Source organism: Manacus candei, unplaced genomic scaffold, assembly GCF_025592945.1.
Source record: "Manacus candei isolate 608988 ecotype Guabito, Panama unplaced genomic scaffold, ASM2559294v1 h1tg000067l, whole genome shotgun sequence".
In the NCBI taxonomy this organism is placed as follows: Eukaryota; Metazoa; Chordata; class Aves; order Passeriformes; family Pipridae; genus Manacus; species Manacus candei.
Genome location: NW_026138115.1, coordinates 14,559,498 through 14,576,466, shown reverse-complemented (window position 1 = coordinate 14,576,466; position 16,969 = coordinate 14,559,498). Strand labels below are relative to the sequence as shown.

Sequence of the window (16,969 nt, the reverse complement as noted above, 5' to 3'; positions counted from 1 at the left end):
TAAGTTAAGGGTCAAATATGTGCCCAAACAAGCATGAGGCAGGAAGCAGGAACAAGGGAGGGACAGAAACAGTGATTGATGAGGCAGGGAGTTAGACCATCTTTTTCAGTCACAATGATCAGTTAAGTTGACTCAACTCCTGTGAAGCTGTATGTTTAGCAAAAAAACCGGCATGGGCCATGACTGTTACTCTTGATTCTGGATAGGTACAGTAACAATAGATTTAAATAGCTCTGCAATGCATTTTGTACCCTCATCGTGTTGGTGAGTGATCCTAGAGTGGGTGGTGTGGTTAATGTGTTTGAGGCCAGGGCTTCTACTCAGGGACAGGTCGACAAGCTGGAGGAATGGGACAATAGGAACCTGATAGAATTCAGTGAGGTCAAGTGCCAAGTCCTGCAATTAGAATTACAAGGACCCTGCAGTGGTACACGCTGAGGACTTGAGTGGCTGCGTATCAGTGCTAATGAAAGGGATCTTGTGGTTGTGGTGGAGAATAGGCTAAGCAAGCTTCGGTATTAGACTGTCCCAATGGAAGGGGAGGCACTACAGCTGCAGAAGTGGTTATTCCTTTTTGCTATGCACCTGTTAGGCCTTGTCTGAAAAAAAAGTGTTGACAAACTTGAGTCTAGGAGAAGAGGGTCAGGGACTGGAGTTCGTAATCTGTGGGTTTGTTCAACTGAGAGAGATAGACTGAAGAGGTGCCCCAAAGTAGCTTCCCATACCTGTGAGGAGGTGCACCCAGGCTAAAGAACCGAAGTACAATGTCATTAAAACACAAGGTTCTGATTAGAAGGAAAGGAAAGACTTTTGCTTGGAAGGTTATTTAAGCACTGGTTCAGGTTACCCAGAGGGATTGTTAGAAATCTTGGAGATATTCAAGGTAAGTTTAGATAAGCAACCAAATCTGAATTCAGTGTTGACCCTTGTTTGAGCAGGAGGAGGTTGCACTAGATGACCTTCTGTGAATCCCTTCTGTGATCACTTCAAAATTGGGCATAGAATAGGTTTCAGTAGTTAGGAGACTACACCAGTTTGTGTTGGCAACTTTGGAATTGATCAACAGAGAGGAAACCCTGTACAAACTCAAGAGGAGGGTAAAATAGGCATCAGTTGTTTCTCCTAATGGAAGACTTGACTACCAGACGGATGGAGGAGGAGCACATGGATTAATTTAGTAGTGCGAGAGCATCACTGAAAACTGTAAACAAATATGTTTTGAAATACTCATAAACACATGTTGTGCGCTTGAGCTGTATTGCTAATTAAGGTATCTCTTCAAAGGAAGCATCATAGGAATTATATAAAGAATTCCTAAACCATGTAGATAGGACCAAGATGTCAATATCTTTTGCAGAGTGTGTACAGTACTTATCTGCTCCACTTATTCCCCTAGCTTTCTCCAGGCCCAAAGTGACCGAACAGATATATGTATGGAAAATTAGAGTATCTTCAAATGTCATCATTTTTAATGAAGCAAAGAATGCACCTACCTTTTCGTAGGTGTGTTTGTAATGTCATATTAATTGAAGTCTTGTATCCTTTTGAAATGAGCAGGCCATGAAATAAGTGGTTGAGTGACACTGCATAAAGTGATTGATACCTTGTTTAATAATTGGTTAGAGTAAATTATAGAAGTGTTAATTCAGCTTTGGAGAGCTTCCTATTATATGAGTCTTTCTAAAAGGACTGCTTATTTTTTACACTACTGACTGTTTATTGAACGTTTCAATATGCTAAAATTATCTTGTTACAAGAAGCAGTAAGACACTTATTTTTGGTTCTGATTTTCAGTGTGTGAATTGAATGTCATGGGTCTTTAAATGTCAGTGTTGATATGTGTAGATAAGAACATATGTAGAATTTTGAAGGTATTTTATGTAAGTAAAGTTAGTGCTAGATTCTTACATAAAGAATTTGAATTCTTTGCTCTACATTCTAGGTATACATAGAAATTACTGTTTTGGATTAGTAAAGTGGCAGTTCCTTTAGTCGTGTTGTAGCATAGGGGTTGAAAAGGTCAATCTGTGGAATAAAATTGGAGAATTATATAGATCGCAGAATTTACAAAGGTAAGTGTGGGAATAATGGTCTCACCTACTGTAGTGGAGAATGAGCCCTGAAACATTCCATTGGCTACTTTAGGGGAAGGAACTGAACTGGGGAGAGAGACTTACTGTGATTAGGTGGCATGTATTCAGAAACATAGGCAGAACATGATGGAAGAACCTGGCTGTGGATATTGTTAGCAGACACTGTATGATTTTTTAGCAGTCTAAATGTCAATATACCTGTTGTCACTTGGGAAAAGGCTTTGAGATCATCAGAGACAACTCTCTGAAAACTTAACCTCTCTGTACTTGCTATCAAGCAAGCAAAAAAGAAAAAAGTTGAGAGTGAGTGTTATGGGGGGAAAAATCATCCTCTTACATAATTCCATTCTGTACACACAGTTTGAATACTAGTTGCAATTTGGTTCAATCTTTCTCAGAATAGAAAAGAATTGGAAAAGTTACTGCATATGGCAATAATGGTAACTATTGGATAAAGAGGGACTGAACTGATTGGGTTAGAACATTCCTGAGGAAGAGAAATTACATAAATTTATAAAATGAGTGCTGAGAAAGTGTAGAGAAGTTACTATTTCTTTTTAAGAAAAAAAAAAAGTTTATGAAAACTTCAGGTAATGAGCATAAAGTCGGTGTGCTTTCATGATGTACGTTCCTGACTAACAAAGCTGCATTTACTACGATGTAAAGACCACAAGTAGGTGACTTAAAGGGGTTTCGATGAATTAGTGAAGGATAAATCCCCAAGTGGCTATTAAAACACCTTATGTAAAAGCCTATGTAAACCACCGTCTCCAGAAAGCTGGAAGTATATATCACAAAAGATTGCTGTTGGGTTTTGTTGTTTTTTCTCTCCTGCCCTTCCCATGTCCTCAAACATGTATTACTCAGTGTAGTATATGGTATAGGAAGTGGATATTGTACCAGGTAGACTTTGGTCTGGTCTTGTGCTGAAGTTAGTATGTTCTATGAAGGAACAAAGAGTTTTGTAAATATGTTGGTGCCTAAGAATGGAAGTGTCCTACAAATTAATTATACATATAGGTGCAGATCCACGTTGCTCATTTTCTTCGAAATGCCTTGAACCCCACGTGGTGAAGTTTGTTAGATAGGCTGGAAGCCTGATCACAACTGGCAGCAAAAAAGAAGGTACAAGAAGAGAATTTATTAGGCACTAGCAGGTACTTTAGGAAAAGGATAGTCTAGGCAAGGGAGGTGTGCTCAGTCTTGAAGTAAATATAGGCTATTGTGACGTGAAGTAAGGAAGAGCTAATTGTTTAAACTTAGAGGTGTTGTAAAACTAGCAGGACAGAGAAACCAATAAATCAGATGATTCTGTTGTATAATATTACAGCAGCCATTGTGTTTGGTAATGTTGAAAATTACAGCTGGACCAGAATGGAAGCAGGATAAGAACATAGATAAGAATTCTGAAAAATCAACCTGCTTGCAGATGAAGGAACCAAATCTTTTAAAAGCTGTCAGAAAAAAAAAATGTTGTGTGCTCTTTTTCAGTATAGATATGTAGTATAGATATGCAGGAGTTTAAAAGCTAAAAGTAGTGAACTGAAATGTCTGATAAATGATGAAGATCTTGGTGTAACAAACATTAGAGAGACCTGGTTGGATAATAGAAAGCAACAGAGAATTGAAGCATTTCTTAAAAAATAATACTTTAAGATTTTTAGCTGTGTTTATGCACACAAACAGATTAAACCTGTCTCCTTTTGTGCCTTAGGGAAACAGTGTAGTGACAGTTGACCAACTGTTTCATGAAGCATTACTTTCTAGAATATACACAAGCAAGAAAAATTTTTGCTTGAGGAATTCAAAGGACAAATTTAGTTAACTGAGTCCAGAATTGCAGGATGTTGCTATTTTTGGAAGTTGCCTAAATTCATCTCCTTGTTTAATCTGAAAATTTTCTGAAGTACTGTGTTTCTCAGGTACTATAGTGCATCTGTCTCCAGAGCAGCCCAGTTCAAGTATTCAAGGTTTATACACTCTGACTAAACAGTGACTGTGTCAGACATCTCACTAACTGCTAATGCAGCTCATTCAGTTCCTTTTGTGCAGAAAGAAACTGAAAAGTAGTTGGATAAAACACAGAATACCCTGGAGCTGTAGGGTCTCCAACTGAGAATTCTCCCATACTTAACAAAGAGAATCTCGATCCTAGATTGTTCTTATCTGCCAGTGATTTTTTTGTATTTATTTACAGCTTCTGGAAAAGGAGTGCAAAGTGTGTCTGCCTGTGATCACACTAGCACATTGGGGGCATTTTTTTAAAAATGGGTTTGAAACCCCTTTCACATGTGGAAATTATTGAATCATTGGAATTACTTTTTGCCCTGTGCCACCACATTATATCTTCTGGTGCTTTTTGAGGATATCAGGGAACAAGGCTCAGGTTTTTTGAAAGGACTGTTTAGGTGTATATTTACAAGAGGAAAACTCTTGGCTATGGATTCGGAAAGCTAAATGATAGATATAAAAGTTTACTGAAGAAACGCTTACTAAAATAGCCTTGATGCAGCTGGTAAAGAGACATGTGAATTGTAAAGGCATTAAGAAGGATAAAATGAGTTAGAAGAGTTTGTATGAAATTGTTATAAATTTCCCAGCTGTATGAAGCAGTTAAGTGCTTTCTGTTCTTTGGACATTGTAACAAGATTCTTAATGTTTCTTGGTAACTTAAAGGCACACTCGTGGACTGTGGTGTGACAGAGGAATTATATATTGATCTGATAATCTAAAATATGTTCCGTTATTGGCCTGTGATGGTAAAAAACCAAGAGATTTCATAAAGCTCTGAAACTTGTGAATTTTTTTTATAAAATCATATACAGTTATGAAGATCTAGCATATAGATAATTTTGCACCCATGACGGTAACTTCGAGAATTATGGAACTGTAAACTGCTTATATTCCTTAATGGGTTCTAAATTAACAAAGAAAAAGATCTTGAGTAATGGTGTGATTATCAGGATGGACACTTTCATTCAATGTGTAGCTGTGGGCAAAAAAGGTAGCAATGTGATAGGAAACATAATCACTGGAGCGGAGTGAGCAAGTTTGTGCATGTGTGCATGTGCATAATAAAGGTATACTGTTGGATGTTTGCCTGGAATGGCTGCTGGAATTATGATGACTCTGTAATGCATAGTCAAACAAAGTAGTAATGAGAAGCATGGAGAACCTCTGCTTCCCAGCACCCTTCTCCCTTTCCCCTCTTTCCCCACCCCTTAAAGAAAGACTTGTAAATGATAATTTACCTTAGATAAGAAGTGAAGAAAAATGGATTCAAAGTTTATAAAATATAAATGGTAAAAGGGAAAGCATGTTGGAAGATGAAGTTCTTGTCCTATACAGGAGTGTGTTACACCGTGAAATTAAAAGATCAGAATGAATTACAAATACTTGATACATTTTCTGCCAAGTATTTTTAGTGTGTTATTGCCCACTGTAGTAAGTTGTTAAAATGTGAAGACAGTTTTTAGAAACATAAATGTTGTGGGTACCACAGAATTTAGGATTTTGATTATTAAAAAAAAAAGTGAAAATAACAACAGTCTAATAGCGATCAGTAAGAGAATAATTTGGGGTAAATTATTCCACAGATGTCTGCAGTCAAGTTCTTGTTATCCTACAATGTCATTTCCTCTGATTCTTATTGAATGGGATAGTGGACTCAATAGAGAACTGGTATTTTGGTAGTTCTATATCGCTATAACCGTGAATGTGTTTACTTTTTAGGCACTTAAGATTTGTATTCCTGCTTTTAGTTTCTGAATTAGTGGTTATAACTGATTCTGTTTTGCTCTATAGTATATAAACTTGCTTTTTAATCTTTATTTTTCCTCCTCTTTTAAGGTTTATGTACTGAAGGCCTGTACCGTGTTAGTGGGAATAAAACAGATCAAGACAACATTCAAAAACAGTTTGATCAAGGTAATCACAGATTTTATTATTTAAAGCCAAAACAGAACTTGAATTCTCCATGGAGTTATCACAATGCAGTATAAAAAGATTGCACTTTCAAACCAGCTTTCATACCACTGAGTACTTAATGCTCTGGTAGGTTGTATTGGTATACTCCAGGTTATTACCAGTGAAGCTCTGTGTAAACACTAGATGGGGGTGGAATCTTGTTGCAGCTGGATTAAGTGCTGTTAAATTATTTTTAGGTGGTATTTTAGTGTTTAAAAGAGTTTAAATGTGGTCATAGCTGTTCCTTCTGTTAACAGTTCATCAGTTCTGGGCATTAGGGCATTCATGTTCCCTTATCTTTCTTATCCCCCACAAATACGAATTCTTGATACTTATTTTATTGAAAGGTTTCTTGAATAATATGGATTAACAATTAAGTCTTGATAATTTCTAACACAGCCTTTGTCATTATAGAATATAATGAAATGTGATTGATAGGTTAGGCTATTCAGTTTGATGTGTTTATATTTCAAAATGAAAACACTTCTTAAGAGTTCTTGGATATTAATCGTGAAGTTGAGACTATGAAAATAGTAAAATTCTTTGTAGATATTAAGGAAAATAAAAATCCTATTTTTTATACCTCACTTTGCTATTTTATGACATTTTGGGAAATAGAATTTAAAACCCATTACTGGGCAAACTTGATTAATCAGAAACCACTCAATGACAAAGACAAAAACATTTAAGTCTTCATGGAGAAACAGATGACTTCATTTTTCTGGACTTCTGCTGTTCTGTTATACTGTCAGATTTTCTTATATTTGATTTCATGTGGGTCAGTGCGATAGCAGCTTATCAATAGGTTCATCTTTGTGCATTTTTTAATAACCATTTGGCAAAATGTTAGTTTTCAGTGTTTTGAATAAATTCCTGTTTTTATAAAATACTATAAGGAATGATAGTGGTAGGTTTTACTTACACTGCTGTTTAATTTTTTTTTTGCAGATCATAATATCAGTCTAGAGTCAATGGGAGTAACAGTGAATGCAGTGGCTGGGGCTCTTAAAGCTTTTTTTGCAGATCTACCAGATCCATTAGTTCCTTACTCTTTGCATCAAGAGTTGTTAGAAACATCAAGTAAGTAATAAACAATCTTTTCTTGATTTAATAGTGTTATTTTCATTGCCCTTATTGCTATTTTTACTTCATTATAAGTTGAAAGTACTATCTGCACTGAATATTTTTAAAATGGCTTAGACATGTACACTTTTAAATATTCTTTAAAACTAATAACTATATGATGAAATAAATGTAATACATTATTTTTTTGAAATAAGTTATAGTGTAATATTTCTCCTTTTCCTAGAAAATTTAATTGGTATAAATCTCCTTTTATCCATTTTTTATTTGTGGTGAAAAGGATGAAATCTCTTGGAGTGGATTTGCATTGTTAATGGGAAAAAACCCCTTGAATCCATAAAGTCTTACATTCAGAGTAGGCTTTAGAAATCAGACACATCTATGGGATATTATGGTAATTCTCAATTCTCTTAGATTTTTTTCATATTCTTTTTGAACTCTTTTAAGATATTTAGTTTTGTTTGCCTTACAAACATTTTCCAGGCACTTCATAGTGAATAAGTTTTAAATTACGAGTGTCTCTCTTGTTTCAGAAAAAGACCACTACACTTTTTTGCAAGGTACAACTGTGACGTACATTATCCCTAAGTATTTTTTGTTCAAGACATGAAAACAGTAGTGTAAGCCTAAGACTTGATTAATATATAGGCTGTTAGAAATTATGTTTTCTGACAATATATGTAGGTACCTATTTGTGGTATTTCTGCTCTACTTTTCAGGCATATTGCTTGTGGAATGTAATTAATCTGGTTTTATTTTTTCTTAAAAGTATAAAAGCTAAATTCCAGTCAAAACATTAAATAGCTTAGAATTGAAGTGAACTTACTGTTTTAAAATGCCATTAATACCACTTAAAATTTATATTTATATACTGGACTATACTTAGCATTTTTCTCTATGGAAGTAGGGTAGATGGAGGTTCTTTTTAGCAATGCAGTCAAGTAATAGAGGTAAACTTGTATTCCTTTTTATTGTATGAATCATCATGGATTAGAAGTACGTTCTGCAGAACGTTTGGTTCCACAATCCTTTAGGGTGCTCTTCACAAGCATTTTATCAGCAGCATTAGTTTTGGGATTTTTTAAAATAAAATTGTTATTTTATTCGGTATTCCTTTTTTACATATTGTTTATTTCCTCTTTGAAGTGTGGATTATGTCCCTTAGGCCTGTGAAAAATCCCTGTTCTTCTTTAAACCGTATATTTAAAATAGCTGCACCAGCCCTATGTGTAATTTTTTTATTATTTGAATAACTGAGAAGCTTAAGATATTCTAAGTTCATGTGAAGATCTTTCTGCTTAGGAGGAAACTCTTAACAAGAAATGACCCTGTCACATTGTTATTCTACAAGTAAACAGTAAGCTAATCAAGTGATTCCTTGCTGTTGAACACAGATAAATAATTCTGCTTAAATTCAGAAAAATATTTTTGTACTTAGGTAGTTAACTTCTATAATGAAAAAGTTACTCTATGCAAATAGGAATTTTATAAAATACCTTCTTACTTGATATTTTTCTGTGGATGTCTTATCTATACTATTATACAACGAAAAAAATTTAGCAAGATTTTGTTCAGTATGTCTTTCTAGATATGTCAGAAAATGTCACTTATTTCTATAGAAATCATGGATAAGACAGAACGGCTACACGAGTTAAAAGAAATTGTGAAGAAATTCCACCCAGTGAACTATGATGTCTTCAGATACATAATAACACATCTGAACAGGTTTAGTATTTTTCTATTTTGTTTTAAGTTGTATCAATTGCAAAAAAAATTGTGTTTGTAACAGTGAATTGACTACTAGAATTGAAAATTTTGTACTGCATTGCTCATTGGTTAGTATAAATGTGGAAAAAGAAGCTAGGAATTAGAGGTTGATTAGTAAAGCATTGTGTATTTATTTTTCACATTTTATTGATGTGTGTGTGTGTATATATATATATGTATATCTGGCATCATTTCGACTGTAAAATTATAAGAATGATCAGCATACATAACATAAAAAAACCTTGAAAGAATAATTGCACCTAAAATTAACTATGTACCTAATTATAACTATTATAGATCCTCCCCTCCAGGAAGTAATAGCTATTAAAATTATAGACTAATCTAGATTTTAAGGGATTTGAGTCATCTGGCCTAGACACGCTTCCCCCTGCCCCCAAAATAGGGCTAGCTTCAATTAAAATCTAAAATGTAGCACCCAAAACATGTACTGAATAAGTAAAATGTAGAATAAAGATATAAGTAACAGTAAATTGGTTATACTTGCTTCTTAAATTTTGCCTTTTGCATAGAAATGTAATGTTTTTATCTTTAAAAATTATTTGCATATTTACTAAAATAGTAGATGTCTGTTGCCTCATAGTCTGACCTTTAAGTGTACAATATTCAGTTATAAAAAACAGAGAAAAACACCAGCTTTCTCCTACTTCTTTATCAGCTAAAATGGAATTATTCTCTGAAATCCACTGAATGAGATTGTTAGCTATATTATTAAAAGAAAAAGCAAAAGCTGAAGTAACTTTTTTTAACATAAAACTTCATTATCCAGTAATCTATCACTTAAAGATTAGCTTTTGATATTTTTTTCTGCATTTTTAAACAGACTCCCAGTTGTTGAGGTTATAAAGGATCTTTGAAGATTGATTAGTTCCACCCCATTGCTTTGACGGAGTCAACTAGAACAGGTTGTCCAGGATGGTGTCCACTTAGGCTTTGTGTCTCCAAGGAGTTAGACTCCACAATCTCTTTGGACAACCTGTGCCAGTGCTCAGTCACCCTCACAGTAAAGATGTGGTTTTTTTTGCTCAGAGAATTTCATGTGTGTATTTGTGCCTGTTGCCTTTTGTTCTGTCACTGGACACCATTCAGAATAGTAGTCTCAGTCCACCTTCTTTACACCTTCCTATCGAATGTTTAAAACCAGTGATAAGATTTCCGCTGAGCTTTTCGAGGCTAAGAAATCTTCACATTCTCAGCTTTTTTTTTTTTTTCCCTCATTTGAGAGATCCTTACTCTCTTAATGATTCTTGTGTCCCTTCATTGGGCTTGCTCCAGCGTGTCCATATGTCTGTTGTGCTGGAGAGCCCAGAGCTAAATCCCAGATGTGGCCTTTGCAGTGCTGAGTAGAGGGGAAAGATCACCTTCCTAGACCTGCTGGCAGCACTCCTAGTGCAGCCTAGGATGCTGTTGACCTTCTTTGGTACAGAGTCACCTTGCCTACTCATGCTCAATTGGTCCACTAGGAATTTCTGATACTTCTCTGCAGTGGTACTTTTCAGCTAGGCAACTTTCTGTGTGTGTGTGTGTATATATATATATATGTGTATATATATATATGTATATATATATGTATATTCATGACATTTAATTGTTCTGGAGTACTGTCCTTGTGTTTGTGTCTTGGCAGGTATTTGTAATGATCTAACTGAACATGTAATATGGGGGCAGAAAGAAGAGCTTTTAACTTCCCTATGTAGTCAATAGGGAGAATGTAGGTAATCTCTTTTGCAATTCAGAAAGAGTCTTCCGTTTTCATTGAACGTGTAAAAGATTTTAGAATTTAGGTACCTACTTTTACACTTCTTTCCGTCACATATACTACTTGCTTAATAAAAGTTGTCCATTTTCCTTTGCAGGGAAATGGATCAATTTTTCCATTAGTCTTGTCAAATACAAATTCAGCCCTAAAATAGATAAAACCGTATCATTGAACAAATATCCATATTACAGAATTGTAAGATGTGCTTGCATGTATCTGAAGTAAAACTAAACATCTCAGACTTGACACAGTTATTAGAAATGTTTTGTTAATTCTTAATTGACCTGATAGAAATTTTTGTGGAAGAATGGCACTCTCTGAATTGTCAGTCTTCATCTGATCACCTATTTGCCTAGCATAGCTAAATGTACAGTGTCAAGTACCTGGATTGCTACAAGTAAAAGATCTAAACATAATTTTAAAAATTCCTGAATAGGTTCTAATACATGCATATCTACAAACAAATGAAGCACATTCATCATGGAACTTACTGGACAACATAAGTGATGCACACTGGCCTTGGCTTTCAAGTCTGGTCCACTCTCTATTAATGGTGACTGACTTAGTAGGTTGCTAGTTACAAAATAATCTTTTCTTATTTGTCTTGTCTCATTTGCAGTATCAGGTAGTTGCATTCAATTCGGCAAGAAAACTGCTTGAGCGTAAGCAATTGCATATATAGAATGAGGTAGATACAGCTCGATTTTAAAGGGAACTTGTAGCTAAATTCTTGACAGTCAATATTTATTTTCAGGAAATTAATTTGTGGTAAATTACTGCTGGTGTATAATTAAAAGGGAAGTGTTTGTCAAATGCATTGTTCATTAAATGAGATAAAGCAGTCTTCTGCATGATGGAAGAGTTCTCATCAGAGGCTAATGTTTTAGATGTTTTGTTTTTGCATCCTATGTCATTAGGGTAAAAATGTGCTACTGTTGTATAGTTAATAGTGGTTGGTGATTGATATTTTGGTGTATCCACAAGCATAGAACCTGGTTATTGAAAGAAAAAATACAAGTATTATTCACAACATATAAATATGAGACCAATAACCATGAGAATTTAATAAATGGCAACAGTGAGATGAATTTTTCATTAGTGTTATAGACATCTTTCAGAGCATTCCAGCTCTCCAATTGTGATTGATTAACTGACTTAGCAGAACTGAGCTTTTAAGACTGGAGTTGAAACAGGATAGTATTGGTTTGACACTGCCTTTTTTGATATTGGTTGTGTTTTATGTTATTCTTTGATAGAGTCCCTTTATACATAAGGGCTAATATGGCATAATATGTCTCTAAAGTCAGGAAAAACATAGGTGTACAGCTTTTGAAGTCGGATCATAGAGCAGGTTTACAGTATGAAGCTCCTGAGACTTTGCAGTGGAGGAAGTGGGCAGGATCAAGAGAAAGAGACTCTTCAGTTTCATTTTGAGTGAACGTAGAAGATGATAAATGGGCATTTGCTCAGCACTAAGATTCTAAAGTAGTTTGAGAAAGTTTCATAGGAGACAGCGTACAGATTGGTAGGTTTTTGTTTACTCTTAGAAAGTACAAAGGTAAAATGAAGCACAGGAGAGAATGCAGTCGATTGTTCTTATGTTATTCTGTTATTGGGGAAGAGGTGCAATGCCCTTTGTTTCTCTCTAGCTATAAGTTCCAATTGCTTCATTTATTGGATCTAATGATTATGTAGATACAGCGTGTTAATAATAATAATACTAAGCAAAATGTAAGTTTGTATTTCTGTTTTTGTAAGCGTAAGCTTGCGTTTATGCTTCAATCTGTAAATGAATTTAAAATATAAATTTTTTTTTAGGAAAGAGATTATGAATATTACTGTCACTCAGAAATATCCTTTGGATCAAACTTATTCAAAACAGATTGAGAGGCAGTATTTGTGTACCTTCACACTATTTGGAATAAGTAATGCACATGCTAAAATGGAAGTCTACCCTTTATGGTTACCATTATACATGCATTGTAAATGCATGTAAATTTTCTTATAGCATTAATTCTAGTGTTTACTATGGTTTTCACAGCTTTTGAATCTATGGACTACAGCCAACTGTCAGAAATTCTTGTGGGCTGCTCTTGTTAATCCTCAAAATTGTAACTGACAAATTTCTGAAGTTTTATTTTCTGTCTATTTCTACAGGAGAACTGTAGCTTGGTTACCTTTGTGATGTCTACTGTAATATATGAATTGCATGTTCCCAGCTGAGTGCATATCTTAGGTGTTTGTCAGATCTATTAAGACCTGATTTTTCATGTATCTCTCAGTAATTTCTTCTAGATAAAATTGTGATGTCACTTTAGAATGAAGAGTGTTTTTTAAAAAACGAATTATCCTGGCTCTCTCTAGCCTATTACTGTGAAAAGCATTTTATTTTTTCTGAGGAGGCATTTACTTGTAGATGATAAATTTGGTAACAGGATGGTTTGTTGTTCTTTGGAGGTGTTTTGGTTTTTTTTGTAATAGTATTGCAATAATGAAGTTAGATCATAAGCGAAGAACCTGTTTCAGTTTGTTTCTTATTGTCCTTCAAAATGCTGGTGGAATGTTGAATTTTTTTTTTTATTAAAAGCTTAGTCAGATTTATATTAGTTAACTGTGCAAATCTGGAAATGTCATGGTTTCTAAATTTTCTTCTGCATAATCACTTAAAAAAATTCAAAGACAATTGTTTTAATGGATTACTGGAGGAAAGCAACAAAAGTCTTGAGTTTTGGTAATAATGCCTACAGTTAAGAGAGCTATGAAAATACTTCTAGTTGATTGCATACTGGTTTTAATTTACACTGTGCATGTCGTTCTCATTTCAGGGTTAGTCAGCAATATAAGACCAACTTTATGACTGCTGATAACTTATCAATTTGTTTCTGGCCTACTTTGATGAGACCCGATTTTGAAAACAGAGAGTTTCTTTCTACCACCAAAATCCACCAGTCAGTTATAGAGACCTTCATTCAACAATGTCAGTTTTTCTTTTACAACGGGGAGATTGTAGAAGCACCAAACCCAGTGGCGTGTCAGCCACCGCCTTCCAACCCAGTGCAGATGGTGGAGCCCATGGTGCCCCTTCAGCTGCCGCCACCACTGCAGCCTCAGCTGATACAGTCGCAGTTACCAGCAGACCCTCTCGGTATCATATAGACAGAAGATGATTGCAAGCAGCCTGGCGCTGGACAGTAAGGACAAGCTGTAGACATGCATGTTTCAGGATACAGTAATGTACTTCATATTTATGGAAAATAATTCCCATCCAGCTGATTGGACATCTTTTTGTTACATCCCGTACTGTGTTCCTCATTTGTACACACTGCAGATAAAAACTATGTGATAAGCATGACTGGAGAGGTTTAATTTTTAAAAGCAAAAATAGCTATAAAGTACAAAGCTGCTGCTGCATGATACCTTATTGCAATCACTATATCATTCCTGTGACAGTTTGTCACAAGATATTGTGAATAAAATTTTTCTATAGAAATTTAATGATTTAAAAAAACTACATTTATGAAACATTCAATGCTTACAGCCTGCTTTATGGCTGGTTTTTGTTATTTAACATGCTATTTTTGGCAATTTTCTTCACATTCAGGCATTCTGTGTAAACAACTAAAGCCCAGATATAGTTTATTTTGTAATCTCCTGGCTACTTATGTGATGGTATGCTTAGGGTGGTTTATGGAAGAATGCAAAATGCACTGTTGAGAATTTTACAATCCTTCACCATCCATCTTTACATATAAGTAAACCTGTGGACAGTTTAAGGGTGGGTGAACTTGCTTATTATTTCTTACAGCACAATACCAAGGACATGCTTGTTGTAAAAGTGAGTTTCAAATATTGTACAAAAATTTTGATGTTGCCTACTTATTTCTTTATGTTCCATTACTGAACTAAACATTTTGTAAAACTGTTAATTCTGTAAACAGCTGCATGTTTAAAAGATCATTGATGGTCTTGTAAACTTAATCTAATATATTTTAGATATTTTAATTTTTCCCACTTGGGAATACATGTAGTGTTTAGAAAATAGCTCATGACATTTTCATATAAGGTTATATAACTTTTCATACATAAACATGACTTTTGTTGTAGTAAAATTCTCTAAACCAAACTATGTTTTAATCTAGGACTTCAATTAATCTATTCTTTAAATCTATTTTTATGTGACCCTCTAAAGATATACAAAAATGCATTGCTAATACATAGCAATAAATACTTTGGGTACTGACAATTAACCTCTTTGGAGTGTATATATATAAGATCACATAAACTTGTATTCATATTTTTTTCCTGTGGTATGTTGTACTAAAATTTCAAATGACTGATTTTTTTTTCTCTGTATTTTTAAATTATCTTTTTTTTCATTTATTTTACTTTTATATTGGTACCAATTTTGCTGTAAAAGAATGCTGCTTAATTTAAAAATCTTTTGGTTAAATATTTTGATAGTGATAAAAAATTTAGAAGGTTACAAATTGTAGCAAAGGGGAGACCATAGATAAACACTACCTGTGAGACTTTTCATAGCAGCTTTTTTTCTTTCATGCTCAAAATGTACCTTTTTAGGTCTGCAAAGAAGGAAGTCGTGGCTCATTCAGCTGCTAGAATGTTTTGTGTCGTTTAAAAAAAAAGCTTTATGATGGTCACTGTTGTAATCTTCACTTATAACAAGATTTAAGATCTTCTTGTATGTATTATAGTAAATAGATGATTTTGAGAATTAAGGCTTTTAAGAGTTTGATTTGCTCCATTTTCCAAAAATAAAAATTGCCTTTCCCACTTATGTCCTAGGTATTGTACTTCTAATTATGACTTTGATTATCATTCTAGATTACTATGATACCATAAAACCGGCTGCTGTTTGAAGTACATGTATATTATAAATTATCTTGATATTGTGTTATATTCTTGCAAGTAATTATCTTTTTTAAGAAAACATAGAAAAGAAAAGTCAACCCTATTCCTATTACAAAGCACACAGGAATTAATAGTACAATAAAGTCTGTCCTGTAAATTGTAGTATTCTTAACTTGTTCTACTTTACCTGTTGTCTGTATAGCTTTTATTTATAGTTTTCAGTCTATTCTTGGCATGTTTAGCGAAGAAAATGAAACTTCAAGAGTTTTATAAACTATTTCTAGGTTGCTAAAGAATTTATTTTTCTACTGTATATGGCATAGACAAAGCATCACCTGTACAGGAAACAAGTCTATTTCTAATAGAAGTAAGCCTAAAAATAAATGCCAGTCATATCCATGTTTAAAAGTTCTATCTATAAGATATCTCCAGTCTTTGTAATGTGAATTACATTTTAAACTTTCTATGAATTCCAAGTTGTTTGCCACAATATTTAACTAAACTTTGAATACTAATTTTTAGAATAATTTACATTCCATTTCATGGTGAGCTTTCACGTTCAACTGTTGTTCAGCAGTATTTGCAGTGTCATTTCTGGTGTGTGGTGTTATGGCTAAATCACTTCATTTGGCCAAATATGAAAGTGTTATTACATTTACTGGATAAACATAAAAAGAGAAATAAGAAAGCATGGCATGTGGCATGTGATTGTCACATGAAAGAGTCCCTGCATATTGTTTGCATTATGGAGGCATTGTATGCAGGAATGTGGATACGTGTGTATGTGTAATATATACACTTCGATTCTGTGTGTGTGTGTTCGTGTGTTTATGCAGACATGCATGCACATACACCCACATAGTAAAGTTTTTAAAAGTTAATAGGAAATTATACTGTGGTTATTAAAGATTTATAATAGAGCTTTCTCTGTTATTTTTATTAGTGCTATAAAATGAGGAAGCATGTCATTATATACAAATTCCTCATACTTTGGCTCATGTAGTCCCTTCTAGTTTTAATGAAAATCCAAACTATAATAACTATATTTTTTAATGTGAGCATTTTTACGGTAATATCTATCTTGATAAAGATACAAATGCATATTATTTTGATTGAGCCATCTCAGTGACACTTTATGGAGTAGGTTTTTTTTATGTTGTAATGGTATAGGCATACTGCAGTGTATTGTCTTTCACTGTTTTAGCAATTCTAAAATCCCAGACCGGAGTTACAACAGTGCCATTTTAAGTAGTGCTTAACAGGTTATTTCAAAATTCTTTACCCTTCATGATCATGTGGAATTTTAACTTATACAGTGTAAATAGATCGCAGATGTCAACTCAAGTGAAAAGAAATTTCGTTGTTGTTGTATGTTTTCTTCTTTATTTGAATCCTAGTTGCTAGGAATTTATAG

The 16,969-nt window shown here is 34.1% G+C and overlaps 1 protein-coding gene across 3 annotated transcripts in view; it reads left to right on the top strand.

Moving 5' to 3' along the window:
- Window positions 1-16,364, top strand: part of ARHGAP5 (Rho GTPase activating protein 5) — a 46,666-nt gene extending 30,302 nt beyond the window's left edge. For 2 of the 3 annotated variants that reach the window (XM_051806246.1, XM_051806248.1), the window contains 4 exons: window positions 5,943-6,020; window positions 7,008-7,139; window positions 8,762-8,867; window positions 13,512-16,364. In XM_051806246.1, the coding sequence (XP_051662206.1) occupies window positions 5,943-6,020; window positions 7,008-7,139; window positions 8,762-8,867; window positions 13,512-13,842 (647 nt within the window). In that variant the 3' untranslated portion in view covers window positions 13,843-16,364. Of the gene's footprint in view, window positions 1-5,942; window positions 6,021-7,007; window positions 7,140-8,761; window positions 8,868-13,511 lie in introns of those variants that run through there. The other variant, XR_007907546.1, reaches the window with a different exon arrangement.
- The last annotated feature ends 605 nt before the right edge of the window (window positions 16,365-16,969 follow it).